Genomic DNA, 21,500 nt, shown 5'->3' with positions numbered 1-21,500 from the left:
ACGCTTTAACCACTAGGCTACCCCATCGCCCAATATCATTAGAATAGGACTCGACAAGGAGAACCTGTTCTTTCAATTGGTATCTCCTTTGGCAAGGAGCTCGATGTCATCCATATAAAGGAGATGGGTAAGCGATGTTTGGGATCTGTGCTGAGGAGATCCGGGTTGTAACCCTCCGCTTTATTGAGCAGAAAGCTCAAAGGATTTAGAGACAAGCAAAAAAGCAAAGGACTGAAGGAGTCCCCTGGAATATTCACCTTCTGATTGGAATAGATTCCGAAGTCTGCACCTGCCCTTGCGAGTACAGCTCAAGTTGAGTCGACAAGCAACTCATCAAAGACTTGAGTAAATCAAGTAGTCGCTCAGGGAGGTCAATTGCAATACAACGAAGAGACTTCAGAATCCATTCATGAGGGACAGAGTCATATGCTTTTTTGTAGTCAATCCAGCACATGGAGAGGTTGCGGTGATATGTTTTAGCCTCTTCCAAAATCATTTTTCGTACAAGAAGTTGATCCTTGCACTCCCTACATCCCTTTCTTGCCCCCTTCTGCTCTCTATAAATTATATCATTGGAAGAGCAGTAAGATGACTCGATGTTTGTCAGACACCCTGTGAAGAGTCTATATTGTGTATTCAAACATGTGATAGGGCGGAAGTTTTTGGGATCAATCAAGTCTCCTTTTTGAGGTAGGAGTATTGTGCGATCTTTGCAGAACCATGGGGGAACATCACCTGTGTCCACAAGAGAATTGAAACAGTGAAGTAATGGTGTATTCTGTTTCAAAAATATATTTTTCTTTTCCCCTTTTTTTTCTTTTTTTCAGTCCAAACCCTTTAATTTTGCCTGAAGGGAATCGACAATTTGGAGAAGTACCTTTTCTTTCGTTGCCTTATAATGTAACTTTAATTTTCTCTAAATTGACTTTTGTCGTTTAGACATGGGGTTCCCTGGCGATCTTATTTTAAGGCAAAGCTCTATCCAGGAAATGTTTCTTTAGTTTCATTAAGTTTAATTAGAAACCGGTTTTTCTTTGGTGTCGTGTTCTTAGCATTGGATGTTTTTTTCTTTGGAAACTGTGTGAAGTTCCTCCAAAGTTCGAGCGACAGCATAGACACAGCAATTAACTTCATGTAACAAAGAGTCCGCAGAAAGTTTCAAAGAAATAGCTTCATTTAATAAATCAGTTTCATATTGGAAAAAGAAACGTTTAGTTGTTTAATCGGCCTCCGTTTTTCCAAAGGTGAATCACAAATTTCCCCATAAATAGAGTTAAACAGAATATATACAGGGTTCTCAGAAGATCTGCAACTGAGGAAGAAGAATGAGGATATATTGGGCGGAAAGTTGGGAGTATGAGACAGACTACTGGCAAGGTACGAGCGATACAAAGCGAGTGTGGCTCCTAAAAGGAGCGAAACGCATTAAAAAAAACTAATCTCCTAGTAATATTAGTATTTGTATTTTGGAAAATAAATATATCGATCTGGGTAGGCAGAAGATGTCCTTCATTTAATCACGCTCTGTTGATCACAGCTTGTGATGGAACAATGCAGTTGACGGCAGCCGGCATGGTTGTGCCTGGGCGAGGTCTGCCAATAGTTCAGGTCTGAGGTTGTATTGTTGACATTCATCAACTGACCTGAGCCAGGTGCTTGATGCGATAACTATTGTCAATAACTAACTCTCTGCTTAACTGACAACGTAGTCATGCGACATACTGAAATCGGGAAATGAACGACAGTTGGCGCGGTAAGGCGAGGTCACCACTACTGTCAATATGTAGGCCTATATACGATTTCAAGGTTTTCCGCGCAAGACCTATTTCTAGGGCATCGAACTCGTCTGCCAACGGCTATACCAAGTTTTGCGCGTGTATTGAAAAGCTGATAGTGATTATATGTAACTTGACAATTCCCTCTGTGAGGTACGACTTATGCAGAGACCAGTTGATATTGGCGACATATATTGTGTTGTCTATACTGAACAGCATTTGGAATGATATGCAATCTTTATCATGAGACTGACTATGCATACATTCATTAAACATTCTCACAGGTTCACAAATAGGTTGGACTCGTAAAACAATCAGAATTGCTCTTCAGCAACCCCATGTTGTAGTCAGAGGGAACTAATGTGACCGGGCGGTCGTTCTCACTTATTTGTTTGATGCCTGCATCGTATCCCACTTGCGAAGAAGGCGACTACCGGGATCGGGTGGTCAGGCTCGCTGACTTGGTTGACACATGTCCTCGTATCCCACTTGCGAAGAAGGCGACTACCGGGATTGGGTGGTCAGGCTCGCTGACTTGGTTGACACATGTCATCGTATCCCAGTTGCGAAGAAGGCGACTACCGGGATTCGGTGGTCAGGCTCGCTGACTTGGTTGACACATGTCATCGTATCCGACTTGCGAAGAAGGCGACTACCGGGATCGGGTGGTCAGGCTCGCTGACTTGGTTGACACATGTCATCGTATCCGACTTGCGAAGAAGGCGACTACCGGGATCGGGTGGTCAGGCTCGCTGACTTGGTTGACACATGTCATCGTATCCGACTTGCGAAGAAGGCGACTACCCGGATCGGGTGGTCAGGCTCGCTGACTTGGTTGACACATGTCATCGTATCCCAGTTGCGTAGATCGATGCTCATGCTGTTGATCCCTTGATTGTCTGGTCCAGATCCGATTATTTACAGACCGCCGCCATATAGCTGGAGTATTGCTGAGAGTAAACTCACTCACTCACTCAGTCACTTGCGAAGATCGATGCTCAGAGTGTCATGACCACGTTATGTGTAAGCGTTTTGGGTATGTCATTAGATACTAAAATTGAAACCTGCATATTTTAATGAACGTTATAGTACGAGCATTATGTTCAAATAAATGTTATCTAGGAATATCTTTGAGTTGTCCATACAACTAGGCACTTTACGTTTTGTATTTAAAGCAAGACGTTTCTGTCGTAATAGTTCCTCTGTGATAAAGTTGCAAAAAGGTTTAGAGACCCTTGAGACATTCCCTGGCACCAGGCCACAACCCCCTAGCCCAGACGACACCCAAGTCCCCCCTCTGAGTGAGTGGGTTTTGCGCCGCTTTTGGCAATATTCCAGCAATATCACGGCGGGTGACACCAGAAATGGGTTTCACTGTCCTCATGTGGGGAACCGAACCCAGGTCTTCAACACCATACAAAACCAGCTCGTGGAGGTCTCCAAAGTGGTCAAATATACATTCTCCACGAACAGGTGCCAATCTTCTTTTGTTACCTTTCCAAAATGAACTTTTTTCCTGTCATACTTATCTTAAATAAAAATTGGATGGTGCTTGGATAAAACTGCTTCCCTTCAGCTGCCCTAGATATTGTGATACAGACACTCAAAAAACAGACCAAAGTCTTTGTCACGTGACAGATACGTTACATCTAGAATTCCAGTTTGAGGTCAGTTTTCATGCAATTAGAGAGGTATTCATTTTAAAGCTTGTGTAATAGAATACTTTTGAAATGAAACGTGCATTAATTGAATAGGGTTTTGTTTTTCCTTTTGAGTCACGAAATATGATATTTTCGTATTTCCTGATATTGCTCAAAATACTTTTTCATCCAAATTGCATATGAACTATTATTTAATTGATAAGGTAAAACATGTTATTTATTATTCTAGAGATAGCTGTTTTTATATGTTCTCATGCTTTATAAGGCATCATTTCAAAAATATGTTGTCAGAGACGCAAGAATTAAGTGTCTCTATAGAGTTGCAGAAAGTAACTTATCTGTCAAATTTGCAAAACTCAAATGTCTATAGTTAAAGAAAACAGACTTAGATTTCCACGTTGTACCAAGAAATGTCCACACTTAATACAGCAGTCACTGTTTCCACAATTAATATAGCAGTCAATGTTTTCAGACAAATATTTACTTGAAGATATTTACGCTGAAAAATTCAGCTTCCATTGTGACGTATCTGTTTCTAGTTTAGTTCCTTCGTAGCAAGCGGTTTGGATCTCCTTGTGTGTGGAGCCCATTTCTGGTGTCCCCCGCCCCGATATTGCTCGAGTATTGCTAAAAGCGGCGTAAAACCAATCTCTCACCTCGGTAGCAAAACAACCATTTAAACACTAAATGGTGTTGTCATATAGCTGAAGAAATAACATTTTTCATCAACACAAACAAATCATTAAATGTCTCATTTCGCTCAGCACAATGCAGTAACGCATCTATCTGGTCATAACCTCATGTGGGTGTTGAGGGTTACCCATGCAGATGACATGTTTTGTCCAACTACTGTATATCTTTCTTTGTACTGATGAATCATTTCGATGTTGCTGTACACTTGCTGGTATTTTCATTTCATCAAACATATACCATTCTCTTTTTATATTGTTGCATACAAAAAGGTTGGTCAGATGACCTTCATAAACAGATGCGTTACCTTGAAAAAGGTCAACATCAGGAATTGTGATGGCCATAATATGTTGTTACTTACCGGTACCTATTTTCACCAGAGTCCCCCCACAAATATCTGGATAACGTTTAAAAACGTTTTCCTACTCTACTTTAGTCTAATCTCCGATGGCCCGTGAAGGTCCGGGTTAGAATATTGATCTTCGGTAATACCCCCTTCACACTTGAGGCGGAATGAACCGGGATGCTGTCGGAATTCCTGGAAATTCCAACTGCATTCTAAAACTTCTTACGCCATTCCGAATCCACTCCAACTATTCGCGTCAATTGTTGTAACAAGCCTGAATGTTTTGAACATGTTCAAAACTTTCGAGGTACATTCGAAATGGACAAACAAATCGAACAGCATTTGAAGTGCATTCTAACTGCATTCTATTTATTCTTACTGCATTCTAACTGCATTCTATGTATTCTGAACGTATTCGTGGGAGAATAGAAAAGGCAAGCCACTTCAAATCCTGCAAGAATGTCCCAAATGTGCCTCGAATGTACTTCGCGTGCTGCTGGAATTTAGGTGGAACATTCTTCAAAAGTATAGGAATATTTCGATTGCATTTGGAATACAGCTAAACTGTACATCGAATACACCTCGAATACAGTCAGAATGTCCCGAATGTTCTTTAAATGAGCCATGACGTCATCAGAACACCGCCGAATAGCATAAAATCGTAGCCACCTGTCACTGCAGCTTCAGATATCATTGGGAGTCGCCAGTGAAAATAGAAACAACAACAATAACACAATGTCGAGCAAGTACACGTGACTTTAATGATAATAGTTACAACTGGAAGATTGCAGACTAATTTATGCATGTAGCCTACTGATTGAAACGTCAGTGTCCTTTTACTGCAGTGCAATGGTGATCTTGGTTGGAGTATTGGACATCGTCCTTGAACTCAAATTACCATTGCAGCATTTTTACCTCGAATTTTATAAGGTAATTTTGAAATATTATCGATCAATAGTTATTATAATATACGAAAGTGGTGTCCAAATATCTTTGCAGCCACCATTACTTTATTACGAATGTTTGATTTATTTTCAATAAAGGGCACTATTAAACTTCAGCTGTCTACATTTCCCATCGCCCGCTAATCTCGGATACTTATCCCGCTCACTTGGCATACACAAGTTATTTCCCTTAGAAGTCTCTTTGCTCGTGCATGCGCAAACAGGTTTTACCTCACGTGGTGCATTCGCGTCCCAGTCAACAAACGACAGACGGCATTAGGATGGCCTGTCTCTAAAAAATGGCGAATGTGTTTGATATTTTCAATGTCAAGCCCCAAAGCGAAATTGACAGCGGCATTAAATCTCAAGGGGAGTCAGTGTCATTCAAAACTTCTGAATTGAACTGTCAGAAGAGGGTTCTAAGTCAAGACAGCACGGAAGCAGACATTTTTGAAAACAAACATGGCGCGAAGGTACCCGGAAATGATACATTGGAGGAAGAACAAAAATCAATCAGAATGGACAACATACCTTCCTTTGTCATTCCCAAGCTGAAGAGGAAGGAAGAAGGTACATTTACACATATGCAAACTCAGTTGACAGAAGCAGAATGTTTATATTATCAAGATAATGTTCATACAGTTTGAAACGGGTAGTGTTACGCAGTCAGACCCGTGACGTCATGACATTCTTGCTGTGCTAAATGTCATGCGTTCGTGGCATTAATAAGTTATCATAGTTTAACTACATTTTGATATGAACTATCAGCATGTTGTTTTGCTTCACATCAATACATTATGTTTATGATTTTACTTGCAGAATATGTTCAAACTCTGCAGTTTGATACGACTTACGTCATGGATGGTCAAATGCATTGAAAATAATGCAAGCAATATTGGCAATGTCAACCTCCAAATTGATAGGACATGTGATAGATGCATTATTCTGTCGTGCTGATAGGTACTTCCTTCTGTCTGCTGTAGAGACAATAACAATAGAACATCAGCAAGCATCACCAACACATGGTCTCTCCAGTGTAAAAAGATGTCAACAGGTATCATATGGTCACATGTTTTGCACAACATATATTTCTGCTTGGTCATTTTGAATCGTGCTGTGTCTAATTTGGTATGAGATATGCTTCACTGGCATCTTACTTGTCAACAAGCACTGTCCCGCTACCATACCAGTGAGGAAATGCTCAGAATCAAGCCACAGAGCATAAGTTTTTGATCAAAAATGAGAAATATGTCAGTTTGAAACAGAGATAACTAAGACCTAACTCACCACAATGAAAATATAGTATTTATAAGGTTATGGTACTGTCAAAAGGATGATAGTTAGGACTACAGTACTACCAGTATACCGCAAAACGCTTTTCAAACAAGACGTTTTGGAAAAACAATTCTCAGAACCGTTACATTGGGTAAAAATTAAAAATAGTATGTGAAGTTTGAAGATTATCTATATGGTTTACATTAAATCTACCCTGACATTCACAATTGAAGTCTTAACTTCACAATTACCAGTAACAGCATACTTTATATATAATCTGAACTGTATAAAGAAAATATGGGATCCCTGACTGTTCAACTTAAGTTTTGGATTGCCGTTATCAGAACACTAGCGTTTATTTTTTATGCTTCGTATGTAGAAAATAGGATCTGTACGTACACAAAGTGGAACTTGAGCTTCATGTATATTGTAATACTGTATACCAATACATGTACCTGAATTGCAGTATATTTCACTACAAAGAAATTGCCAATGCACAGCCCTAGTCATAGCAATAGTTCGTCTGCTTTTTGTTGATATTGGCAATCAGAAAGTCACATGACATCATTTCAAAGTGTTATGGCCTCACAAGGAGCTTCTGAGAGGATTGCTACCGACTTTACCTTCATGGACGTTTACCATATCAACATGTAGGCAGCATGTTATAACTTTCAAAGCCTCTATCACACCATACTTCTCTAAAAATAGATAATGTATTTCCTTCTATAAACTATCAGCCCTCAGGGAAACTATCATGTAATTTATTCCAAAAAATATATGTATTTAGAGTACAATATTGAATTAAAAATAAAATATTCGAATGAATTAATGCAATGTTGCATTGAATCGACTCTCGCACCCTCTACCATGTGTCTACTGGCCGAACATTATTTCAAGTGAATCCCATAGAGCTATGTCCCTTGGAGCGCTCTTTACCAATATCCTACACACAACCTGTGATTGGCAAGTCATGGGGGATAATAAGTAGTAGTGTTCCGATGATCGAAAGGAGGATTAAAAATAATTATCGATTGTAAAAAACATTTTTTCGATTAATTAGAATTTTGTTGTTTTGGTATAACATACTTGAATGAAGTAAACTAACCATTAAATTTGACGAATATTCATGAACAAACATGCTCAACAGCGTAAAGTAAAGTTTCGTATCCATCAGTACAGTAAATATTACTGTAACCTGTCTATGAATAAATTCTTCATCTATTGTGAACGTAATGAGATATATTGTATAAATAAACAGAATAATTTGTATGTAGAAAGTAAAATTATTGCACTTTTTAAGAATTTAAGAAGAAGGAAAGGTACTTGCCCCAACCCCAATAAATCCAACCTTGACATGACTAAGGCTTTTTGTCACTTTTGCGCGCAAAGACTATGCTTTCAAAGGTTTGTACAAACATCTACCGATACTCGTGTTAATGTATTATATGTCATAGTACATCAAGTAACATCATGACTGAAAGTAAATACGAATCAAATAACGAATTTTATTATCTGTACAGTGTAGAATATGAATAATTCTCACCATTAGTTTCATCATGTTTTGATGTGTTGGTGTGAAATGGTTAATGATTGTTACCATCTTTGTCCGTCAATATTATTGCAAACTATACTGACCATAATACTGATTTTTGATATTTTCACTTCCAAGATAAACGGCTGTCAGCAGTGTGAATGTGTCAGTCTGTCTCAGTGTCAAATCATGGTTTGTTTGTGTACGAAGGCAGCAGCTTTAAGAGGCAATATGAAGAGTAATTACGTACATTATGATCGATAATCATAGACCACAAGTCCTTCGATAATTGTTAGTGGATTTGGTTTCCAATTCCTAACACTAATAGTAAGTCTTTTATTGCATCAATAGGAAGATAAAGTGAGAGCATATGCCTCAATATGTATAATATAGGCCAAAATTTGGTCGAATATGTGTGACATTATGCTTTTAATATTTGTGTGTATTTGATGTCTTATCAAAGTGGAAAACTGATGAGGCTAGTGACTTTAAAAACTGTTTTCTTAAGTTGATTTTTCCATTGTTATCATGGTTATGGCCCTTGCTTCATGTGTTTCAGCTTGGTGCAGACTGCGGGAAATGGGAACAGTTTTTTTCCGGAAACCACTGATGTTATATGACTGAAAGCTTGCTTGCTTATCTAAGAGATAATTATCAAACTTTGGTTCATAAAGTGATGTCAGTTGTCATTAATTCTTTTCTATTTCTACAGGGGTACTTCCCTTGTGACATATTAAGTTTTTTAACCTAAGCATATACCTGATATACAGTTTTAATTAGGTGGAATGTCTGAAAGGGGACGGATATTCTCAGAAACTACTGAACACATGATGAAATTGCTCAAGACAGAGTTCACAAATAGGTGCCGTAATTTTCTATTTATTTTTTTTCAGATTTATGTCACATCCAATCTTTTTTCCTGATGACATTAAGCAACCTTTGAGCCGAGACATCTAGGCTTTATGCGACTCATTTTGTTTTCTTAGTCTTCTTATAGTCTTCTTATGTTCTTCAAACTTCATCAAAAGTTTAACTACTTTTACAAATTGATTCAGCTACTTAAAAATATGGAGTCTGACTTTTCAAGGTGCACACAGTTCCATATATTGATAAAATACACAAACTATATCTTATTTGTCCAATTAATGCTTATTTGCTTTCATAGAGTATGACCGAAAAAATTGAAAACCCAATAGCAAAGTAGCAGTAGGCATAAACATGATAAATTACCAAGTAACCCTTGTTTACTTGTATACATGTATTGGGTAATTTTATATTGATGGGTTTTACTGACTGAATGCAAGCTGACATCTCGTACACCATGAACATGATGAACTCCATGGTGGTAAATACTGATAATAGAGCAATACGTCTCGTTGATTGCTGATGTGTGTCGCTGTGGTCAGTTCCATACTTGCAACAACAGCACTCCAACAGATCTATACAAATGAAAAGTCACCAGAAACAACATTATGAAGCAGGTTTCTATGTTTACAGTAATCAGTGTGAAAGTCAGTGTGTCACAATGAAGTCACACCTGTGTGTTCGAATTTTCAATATGTACAATTATTTCATTGTGATTTCTGATTAAATCATTACAAGCCATTTGACCCAGATGTTGGATGTCAGCACTGTTGCCTGGTTCGAACTGCAATATTGAATATGAGAACAGCTTAAATCAGTCAATATTATCAGCATTGTGTTTTGTTTAACTTCCATTCTCTTCAATACATAGCCAAAAGTTCTATATTGTCGCTGGGATTTGTCAGATACTTCTGGAGGCCGTGGGGAAGCCCTGTGGTTAAAGTGTTCGCTCGTCACGCCGAAGGCCTGGGTTCAATTCCCCACATGGGCACATTGTCTGAAGCCCATTTCTTGTGTCCCCACTGTGATATTGCTTATTGCAAAAGTTCCCAACTCACTCACTCCCAGATACTTCTGATAATGTGGAAACTTTCCTTTTCAGTGTGAACCTGATGAAGTAAGATATGCATCAGATACTGTCCCATTAGTGCCAGTGTATTAGTATATGCAATTATTTCTGTGTTGCAGTGACGTGTTCATTCTTGGCCGTGCCCTTGTGTTCTAAAATAAAATAAGGTACACTGTGCAGGTATGGGCGGGTCTTGTTTGCGGATTCAATTCGATTCATTCAGTTTGCTTTCTCCTGGCAGCTTTATTATGCAAAACTCCAAAATAAGTAGGTTTTTTTTTGTTGTTTTTTTTGTTGCATATTTAAATTCAGATTTGTTTGACATGATATACTCATGCAGTGTTTGCCATGACGCAGAAAACCTGCGTATTTGACGCATAAATTATCTCAAATACGCAGTGAATTTAGAAGCCTGCATCATTGTTGACGCAATGCTACTGGGCCCTTAGTTCAGATAATGTATACTTCGGTTTCTTTGTGATGACTGGGGTTTTTTTTATTAAATACCTGACCTGCCTTACCTTACCTTGTTTTTTTGTCACTATTAAACAATCACAGTGATGTCTTGATGAAAGTTCCAAACTGAAGTTGACTCCCCAAAACATGTCCATGACTCCCTCTCATGACATCCGGGAGTCATGCTGACACGTAAAATTTTATGACTAGGGCAAACACTGCTCATGGTAATCCATGGTAATGACTTCGTATTCAAATGAATGCAGGGATAGAAATACTTTTTTTTCCTAAGTGTGCCTTAGGGCACCAGGCAAATATTTTAAATGTGCCTTTCAGGAATTAAGTGTGCCCACATGTTTTTTAGAATAAATGATTGTAGCAATGATGATGATCTTTTGAAATTTATTGTTAGTGAACAACAAATGTAACCTGTTTTCTGTTATCACTGATATGTCTTCTGTTTAAGATGGCTTTCTTAAGCTTCATTTGTTCTGCTTTCCCAGCACCTTTAATAGCTAAGAATTCTGTAACAGGTTATCAATATGTAAGTTCAATATATCTAACATACACAATTTCCCCTTCAATAACCAAACTATCAGTCTTCCCAAACTATCAGTAATTTTCGTAAGTGTTTTGTTTTGGGGATTAAATGACTAAAGGTGAGTTATGTCTCTAAAAGATTAGGCATGCCATAAGGGCACTGAGAAAATTATTTATCCGTGCCATTTCAATATTTAAAGTGCCATGGCACCCTAATATATGGAGTATTTCGAATCCTGGAATGGAATTTTCGAGTAACTACAAAGGTTGTCCGATTGCATGCGATTTCCACTTCTGTATGGAGGCTTAGGCAAAAAAAAATAAAGATATGTCCGGTAACCCGACCGACCCTATCCTAAACAGACACAAAGCATGTACGGGTAATAGGAAACGGACATATACATTTTTTGGGCCTTATGTACGGTAATCAGTTCACTTGAAGTTGAAGGGGATAAAAATGCAAGCCGAAGAACTTGAAGTGAGCAACAAAAACTTCAGGAAAAGAATTTTTCAAATTTTCCAGTGTGAGACCTCTCAAAAGGGTGGTCCCTACCATACTATCTCCCGACAGTATTGTGGTTGGTACCTTGGTCAGACATCAGTGATGGGACACAGTGTAAGTTGACAATTCCCTCAATATTTCATATTGGTAAGACTGATTTAATGAAAGGCTTTGCACAGTGCTTGGTAGTGGTGTTCCGATGATCGACATCGATCGTAAAGAAGTATTAAAAATAATTATCGATTGTAAAAAATCATATTTTTGGTTAATCAGAATTTTATTCTTTTAGTATAACACACTTGAATGAAGTAAACTAACCATTAAATTTGACGAATATTCACGAACAAACATGCACTCAACAGCGTAAAGCTATGCGCATTGTAAAATAATTGATTTTAACCAATTTTATTGTTTAATTACAATTCCAGTGTCTTTCTTACACGTGTGCATTTCATTGAATGACAGTATTAGTTATAAAAAGACATTAAATAGAAAAAACTTGGGGAAAACCCTTAATGTTGGTGATTACATTAAAAATGTATATTTCGATTATAATCGATAATGGTTCACCACAAGTCCTCCGATAATCGATAGTGGATTTAGTTTCCGATTCCCAACACTAGTGCCTGGGTTCTGTATCATGTTCAAACATGTTGTTTGTTTTTTTATTGATATAAGTTTCTAATGGTTAAATAACACCAGTGTTATTATACTGTTACTTGATGAGTTCAAAAGGTAACACACTTGTCATTTTAAATCACATAATATATATGCAGACACTTCATTCTTGTATAAATTATGAGTTATTTTGTTTATTTATAAAGGTTTATTTATAAAGAATTTATTTCAGATAATATAATGTTAAGATTTGTTGCCTATTGCAAACAGCTGCTCGTCAAGGTAACAAATCTGTTTCTTTGGCAATATATACTAGGCAGCAAAAGAAACGTCAGTTTGGAATTTCCTTCACAGAAACGGATAACTGTAAACTCATTTAATGTTTTGATTGTATGTTTTTGACAACATCTCCAATTTTACCTGAGCAAAGACATTCCTTCCCAAACTCAGAATGGAACCCACGAAATGGTCTCAAAAACGCAACCTGATCTCGGAGATGGTACGGTGTTCTCCATGTATTTCATGCAACTCATGCTGCATGTACTGTTCACAAGGACCAGCCCTATAGAATGCACCCCCAAACCTGGTTGAAACATTCACATTACAACGCCAGCAGGATGCCGCGACTCACGACAGTGGAGAGGAACCAGGCGCTAGGAAGACTTGAAGCTGGCCACACTGCACAAGCAGTTGCCAATCACTTCCAGGTCAACTATCGGACCATCTACAGGCTGCAGCAACGTTTCCGGCCACCAACACCACAAATGATCGCCCCCATACTGGCAGACCAAGGGTGACCATAGACGACAAGACCGCCATGTTGTGTGACAGCATGTACAGAATCCCTTCAAGTTCATGCAGGTATCCGCAACTGCACGCCAGACAGTGGGAACACACGGAAGACCAATCAGTACTGATACAGTACGCCGACGTCTTAACAGCAGGAACCACCATTGCCGTAGACCTTACCGTGACCTATCCTCACCCCTCGTCATCGGCGTGAACGTCTACAGTTTGTCCTACAACACCAAAACTGGAGATACAGGCAATGGGTAACTAACTGTTCTGTTCACAGATGAGAGTCGGTACAGCAGATAGCAGAACAAGAATATGGCGACGACGTGGCCAGCATTACTCAGACCAATGTGTTATGGAAAGAGACTCATGGGGAGGTGCAAGCATCATGGTATGGGGTGGGATAGGCCGGAACCATAGAGTGGGTCCTGTGGTGTTCCAGAACCTTGGTCCAGGGAGAGGAGGCGGCATCACAGCGGTGCGCTACATCGACCAAGCTCTCAGTCCCCATGTCATACCACATTTCGCACCACAAGCATGTAAATGATCATAAATTAACTAGCTTCTGCTGGTACCAAATTCTAGTGCTGGTATTGAGAGCATGCCAGATTGGAGGGCTGCCAGTTTTGAGAGCTTCCATTGTATATGTGGTTTCAATGGTAATGTATACATATAGTCTCTTCTGTAAACACAGACAGTGAAAACTTACATGTCATATTGTCTGGTGTCCATTAACTGCCCATACAATGTTACTTATTATCAATATTTACAGACCGCCGCCATTTAGCTGGAATATTGCTGAGTGCGGTGTAAAACTAAACTCACTCACTCACTACGTATTATGAAGATATTTTGGGGATAAGGACAAACTTTCTGGATGAACAACTTCTTTATTCGAATGATGCGACGTTTCAAGCTTGACGATACAAGAATCTGTATTGAAACGTCTGACAATGATACAAGAATCTGTATTGAAACGTCTGACAACGATACAAGAATCTGTATCAAACCGTCTGACAACGATACAAGAATCTGTATCAAACCGTCTGACAACGATACAAGAATCTGTATTAAAACGTCTGACAACGATACAAGAATCTGTATCAAAACGTCTGACAACGATACAAGAATCTGTATCAAAACGTCTGACAACGATACAAGAATCTGTATCAAAACGTCACATCATCCGAAAAAGAAGTTGTTCATCCATAAAGTTTGTCCTTATCTGATTCACCAACTTCTAAACATGCCACTCAAAGAAGTTAACATATGTTTTCTTGCAGATTTTGGCTATAACTCCTGTCAGACATTGTTCGTGTAACAAAAACGTCCCCCCATAATGTCCATATTGAAACTTGAAATGTTCCTTCTCCCTGACTTTTGGAAATAAACAATATATGCCTTACTTGTGTTGTTTTTCATGAAATGATCAACAGCTGAGGTACTTATTGAAGTATGGCCTGAAAGTGCTGTTCATACACTTGATTACACAAATGTAAAGAAGCTGTAACTTTGAAAATTGCCGTTTTCTACTGAATTAACAAAAATATTTTGTTTTCATGTGAGTGGCGTCATGTTTGCACTTCCATTTACATGTTTATCATTATCTCGTTATTGAGGTGCCAATACAATAATTATATAGAGCAGTACAGCATGTACACCAGAGTTTTAGCAGTATGTTAATGCTATCGTTTTCCTGCTTCTCTGCAATTTTGAACTAGTCGATTTTTATCCCCCGCCACGCGTTGATATAATATTAGGCTCCGTACGTACGTACGTACGAACGAATTGGAATATCTTAAGAACCGTTCACTAGATTCTTTTCATATTTGGTACCTAGGTTCATCACACTATAAGAAAGGTCACAAGGGGACTTCACGTTTTACCTGCATGTTAAGCTATCTCAAAAACCGTTCACTGGATTTTCTTCATGTTCAATTTCTTCATGTTAAATTGTTCAACAGAGTAAACTTACTCTCTGATTTGTTTGGTTAACATTTCTTCAGGATCATGAGGGCTTGAGGTGAGATGTTTGTTCAAAGCCTTAAGCGTATAATTTGATTAATTTTATTAATGTTCAATAGTTTGAGTCATAGATGTTCTGAGGATCATTTGCAATTTTTGCATAACATTACTGATAGAAAGTTAGAAACTGCCCTGAGTCCCTTTACCTCAAGAATCAAGATAGATACAGATGGTATTTGTTTGAATAATGAACATGTGGCCCCTTTACAGTATGCATATGTTTTTGTTAGCATTTAAAGGGTTAACATTTTCATGAAACTTGTGTTACAAAATATTTGAGAATTACATGTTCACAACTGAAGGTTGATGTAAGAAGTTCTTGTGTGTTTTCAACTTTTCTTTAACAATTTCAGTTTAATCATTGATTAATGACTATTCAGTGTTTAGTGTAAAGTGTTTGACTGTTCAAGTCTAATTAGTTGAAACTGGCATAACATATATGTCATCATGAAGGTGGTTTATGCTCTATTTTAGTTGACAGATATTGAATCATTTTGTCAAATTTTGTGTGACATATGGGTTTTAGTTTATTGTTTACTTAATAATGGAAACTAAAAACTGATAGTGTTATTTCAAGTTTCAACTTATTTGTAAGTTTGTAAGATCAGGTTACAGTTGAAAGACCTGTCAAGTTTGAACCAAGATATTCTTTTAACTTTACTGGCTTTGAATTTTATGATCATAAATAGTTATTAAATATATCTCTTTGTTTTTGAACATTCAAATTACAGAGATGGCTACTAATACTTGAGAAAAACAACAGAATTCTGTATATCATTTGTGAGAAATAAAAGAACTTGGTTACAATTGTTGATATTTATTTTTCAATGCTCAAGAGTTGTCAGGAACATGTCCAAGTAGCTGCAGATGTTTTTCAGTTTTTTTTATGACGAAACTGTTGAATATTCTCTTCCAGTTTCCTTGAAACACTAAGCATTAGACAATCAGTAACATACACATGTATCGTGATTTCGTATCGTATCGTGAATTTTCTGTATCGTCACAACGCCATTGGAGAATAATTAATATTCATAAAAATGTATTATCAAATTAAACTTGCAAAAGTATGTTTCTTGTTATGTTTGTTGAATCAAGATTTGAACTACTTAGACAGTTTTCTGATTCGTAAAACTGCCGTGTAAACAACACATCCTTTGTGTCTCACCTGGATGTGTCATCGATCATGTTATTTCTATTGTATGATTATTAATCTGTGCCTATTCCATTTGCACAATGCTATGATTGAGTCCCCCGTTATTGACCACATGAGTTTTGTGGTGGTGTTTGCGATTACAATCGATTATTGTTCGATAACTGAACTCAGATTATTGATCTGCAAATTGTAAGTAATAACCAGGGCCCCGTTCCTCAAAGCGATCGTAACCCTAAGATGATCGTAACTCCCATACTTTAACATAGACTTACGACAGTCGTAGCACTACGATCGCTTTGAGGAACAGGGCCCAGCACTACTCAAAAGTCATTGGAACTGCTTAATCGAGAATGAACCTGGGCATGTTTATTTAATAAGATATGTGAATATACCTACCTGGTACATTGCATAAACTGCTTTTTACATCTGAGGTTTTAGAAGCGTTAGTCTGTAATTGAAAGCACAAGTCTTAATAGCATTTATTGTTTTTTCTATTCCAGATAACTAGTTAACTTGACTGAGTCTCATGTCAAACATCATATTACTGCCCTTTGTCATTATGAGCTTTGTCAGAACAGTTCTCAGAACTTAATGTGCTATATATTTCTGTTTCTCTCTCTTTAGAGTTGGGATTTTGTGCTTCTTCACAAACATGGTAAAAAATGAATATTCTGGACAGGTGACTGTACATTTTTCAAATTGCGCAATTTTATTTGATTGGTTGAGTTAATGTGTTAGACCAATCAGGATCTTATTGAAGATTACCCACGAGAACAACTGGGTTTACACTTACTACTTGTCAAAATTAATGCTTGAAAATCTTGTATATTTTTCAGATTTGTTGACTGAAATTGGCAAAGATTCCCATGAATTCCAACAGGAGATATTACCAGCCATCAGGAAGAGTTACCGTTGTTCTTCGTCACTCAACAGATTCTCTTATTACAGGATACGAACTGTTCACAGTGCTGACCTGACACAAGCTGTAAGTAGGCGCTCTTGTTTGTAATGTTTACACTCAAAGGTATTTTAACTCGAATGCAGGCTGATATAAAAAACATTGAAATGTGAATATTGCATCTCAGATCATGTGTCTGTACGAGATAGGTCTGGTAGACAGGATGTGCCATATTACACTTGAGTTTGTCAAGTACTATTTAGTTATGATATTTTGACATATTTTTCTTGATAATAAACTGTGTACAATGCAGACAGTAAGTGTGCGTGCATATGGGAAAGTAATTGTAGAAATAGTGAGCTATGTCTTGATATGACATGGATAGTTACCTGCTACCAGTAAGACGCTGTTGAGTCGGATTGAGCTATTGCCCAAAGTGGAAGGTCAGTGATAAAGTCTCCAGTCGCCTCCAAGAGACCTTCAGTTTATTTAACACTGCACTCCGAAATTTTACGCAATTGGGATATATCGATGCTCATGATATCAATCACCGGATTGTCTGGTCAGGGTTCAGTTATTTATAGCTGATGTCATACAGCTGGAACATGACTGTGTGCAACATTAAAGAAAAGATCAACGTGAATGTCTCCTAGACACAACTTGTGATGCTGCTTGTTGTTTCCCTGGACTCAGTATGAATGAGATAAGTGAGCTCGGAGTAGGTATGCTGTGACCAAATTTGAGCGGCTTTGTTAAGAACTGTGACATGATATCTCCTTTAGCTAGTGCTGTTTAACTGGCATGCAACATGTACTGTAAAACAAGAAGATACATGAATGAACATAGCTATTTTAAAAGTTGCCAAATTGAAATTATCTAGGAAAGAATGCTAAACCCCAATGTCACGTCACCTTGCATCACGTCCTAAAGCTGTCGACAGAGAATGTCAGGTATTGTTCATATAGTACTTATAGTGCTTCTCAACATGAAGCAGATTGTAACAGATGTTATACCACCAGCACAGGGATTGGATAACAAAGACAGTGTGCTGGAGTACAATATGCTAAAACATGGTACTCACTATGAAAAGGTTATCATCAAGATGATGTGTTGCAGCGATGTTGAAGTCTAAATGTATTCTTCCAAGAACATATTAACTGCTACGAATGTTAAAAAATATGAGGTATGCTGAGTGTAATGTTGTATGAGGTTGTGTCACTTTGTTGTAACTTGCCAGTGCTGTATATAGGGCAGTCAGTACAGTGTAATGTTGTATGAGGTCGTGTCACTTTCTTGTAACTTGCCAGTGCTGTATATAGCAGTGTTCCCGTTCTCCGGTAATTACCAGATTTTTACCGATAAAAATTGTGAAGATCCGGTATTTTCAACTGCCGTCGGTAAATTTTGTATTGCTTAAAGTTGCTTTTTATCGGCAGATTTAATAAACTTGCAGTTAACAACGTCTTTGTTTATTCCTTTTTCTCTTCAGATCATTATGCAAACGTATTGAAAACTAGGGTGGCAATCCCACATCTAAATATAGCCTCTAGAGTATTTTCACAGTTGTAAGAAGCGATTTTATTGGATAAAGATTGGTTTCTAATGACGCTTTTTCGCCACAGTCTGCTATAAGGGTCGTAATTGGTCAAAATCAGACACGTGACCTAAAGCAACCAATCATATTACGGCAATGGATACCGTCCTCGTAAACAAAAACTTTTAGATTTAGACAAAAGTTTTGGGTAAAATAATGCTATTCTGAACATATTAAGCAAGAAATCGCTACCTATACGTAAATTATTGGACGTATCATGCTAGGTTATGACCTGTGACAAAAATGCTTCATGTATATATTTTCGCATTAAACATCGTGTCCGAGCGTGAAGATTGAGGCGACAAGAGCCGAGATGTCACTTGTCAGTGACTTGACTTACATTACATGATCGCACAAAAAGATGGAAATAGTAATTTTATATGTACGTTTGACAACTTTTATGAATGTTGTTGTTGATTTTATTCATTAGTTTATTCAATTTATTTAATGAATTCCTCGAAACATCGTTACTTTGCTCTTTGACAATGTTATTGTGGACCCGCTGCCGAAGCATGTGTCCGAGACTCGTTGTTTTCAACTCGTTAAATGCAGATTGAAGTTCACCACAGGTATATAAACACTAATTATTTGCACATTTCACAGGCATTTAGATAGCGAATGACATTCTGAACACATTTATCGAATTTAGTTGGATCGCTTTCATTTTCTGATTGTGTCAATTGTAATGTAGGTCTAATGAACATTCTCGAAAAACAAGCAACACGTCGTGATGTACGGCAGACTTTTCAACACATTTATTAACAGTATATCGTTACGAATACTGATTACTTTGTCTCTCCGGATAAAAACTAGTTCAGCCGGAATTTTCAGACCCCGTCGGCATAAGCCGCCGGTAATTTTCAAAACCACCAGGAACACTGATATAGGGCAGTCAGTACTGTGTAATGGGGACCCATCAGTGTATAAGGGGCAGCCAATAGTGTATAATGGGGACCCAGTACTGTGTAAGGGGCAGCCAGTACTGTGTAATGGGGACCCAGTACTGTGTAAGGGGCAGCCAGTACTGTATAAGGGCCAGCCAGTACTGTATAAGGGGGACCCAGTACTGTGTAAGGTGCAGCCAGTACTGTGTAATGGGGACCCAGTACTGTGTAAGGGGCAGCCAGTATTGTATAAAGGGCAGCCAGTACTGTGTAATGGGGACCCAGTATTGTATAAGGTGCAGCCAGTACTGTTTAAGGGGCAGCCAGTACTGTATAAGGGGCAGCCAGTATTGTATAAGGGCCAGCCAGTATTGTATAAAGGGCAGCCAGTACTGTATAAGGGGAGCCAGTACTGTGTAAGGGCCAGCCAGTACTGGATAAGGGGCAGCCAGTATTGTAGGCTTGGTCTGATCTGTAGATTTGAATTTAGGTCAGATTTGCCAGATGTTGGTATTTTGCACCAGGAAGATAGTATAATTAAAGGGCCACTGATCCAGAGCGATTAATGTTTCCAGCCAACAGTCTAATTACGAAACCTAGCTGCAAACTGGTCAGCCCTTGCTCCCTCGAACATGACGGACACAGGGACTGGGCTACTGTCCACCTTGGCAGAATTTCTTCAACCTAATCAGTGGGACATTAAGAAGGGTGGATGCCCATCAGATGCCGTTATTTGAAAAATATCCCCGGTAGTTCTTGTCTGATTGTAATAAAGTATCCCAGCAGTGTAGTTTTTTTCAGATTTTCAAATGTTTGGATGGTATGGTGACTGATCCAATTTGATCCTATTTCTGTGTTTTTACCTAGATATTTGATCATGTAAAAATATGATGTCTATTACGTATGCTATGATATCAAAAACACACATTTGATATACATTGTATTTGAATCTATAAACTAAACAACCCCACTTTGCCATTGCAAAAAAATCTGCAATTTTACTTAAGTACATAGGTATATACAGTTGTTAACTAAGTACACACCAAATGCTTATACATATTTCTTATGTAACAATGAAGTTCCGTTCGTATCCTCAAAACTTGGCCCATTATTATATATTTTCAGGCAATCAAACTTGCATGCAATACAGCGATTACTACTCTCTTCCTGTAACCCTGGGGCGGGGGGTTACCTAATGGTTAAAGCGTTGGCTCGTCACGCCGAAGACCCGGGTTCGAATCCCCACATGGGCACAATGTGTGAAGCCCATTTCTGGTGTTCCCCGCCGTGATGTTGCTGGAATATTGCTAAAAGCGGCGTAAAACCAAACTCAGTCAGTCAGTCAGTCAGTCCTGTAACCCTTGTTTGATGGTAAACTTACACATGTTATGACTTGATGAATTTTAATGAATTTATGACAGGTATAATTAGTGATAACACCACTCAGATTACCCGACAAAGGTTCCCGTTTGGCATTTCTTGTGTCTGGAGTAAATACTCATCATTATAAATTGAGGTCTGATGTGGCAAATGTATTACATCTTATGTAACATACGCATGGAAGTGCAGTAAGAGGAATTATCAGCTGAGTTACATAAACAAGCATCGATCAAAGGACTAACCGATAACACGTTGATTGATTAATTGCTTTTATCCTGCACAGCGGATTTGTCAAAAGGTAGTGTTTATGTATGTAGATTTACTAATCTATACTGAATACACACTGTCGTAAAGTTTCTTTGTAAAAACAACGTCCTTCCTTCAAAGGATTAACTGCCAATACATTGATTGATTGCTCATTATTGGCTAACTAAATTACTTTTAATTACGGACATCATGCAGTTAGTTGCCAGGTGTGCTATCTTGACTTACATTGACTT

The 21,500-nt window shown here is 38.1% G+C and overlaps 1 protein-coding gene across 1 annotated transcript in view; it reads left to right on the top strand.

Moving 5' to 3' along the window:
- The first annotated feature begins 5,671 nt into the window (after positions 1-5,671).
- LOC124269229 (protein TASOR-like) overlaps positions 5,672-21,500 on the top strand; it is a 31,853-nt gene continuing 16,024 nt past the window's right edge. The window contains exons 1-2 of the mRNA XM_046704245.1: positions 5,672-5,986; positions 17,081-17,229. Of these exons, the coding sequence (XP_046560201.1) occupies positions 5,716-5,986; positions 17,081-17,229 (420 nt within the window). The 5' untranslated portion in view covers positions 5,672-5,715. The remainder of the gene's footprint in view (positions 5,987-17,080; positions 17,230-21,500) is intronic.

This window comes from Haliotis rubra, unplaced genomic scaffold (assembly GCF_003918875.1).
Source record: "Haliotis rubra isolate DU_JTF1 unplaced genomic scaffold, ASM391887v1 Scf143, whole genome shotgun sequence".
Classification (NCBI taxonomy): Eukaryota; Metazoa; Mollusca; class Gastropoda; order Lepetellida; family Haliotidae; genus Haliotis; species Haliotis rubra.
This window is presented reverse-complemented; position numbering and strand designations above follow the sequence as displayed.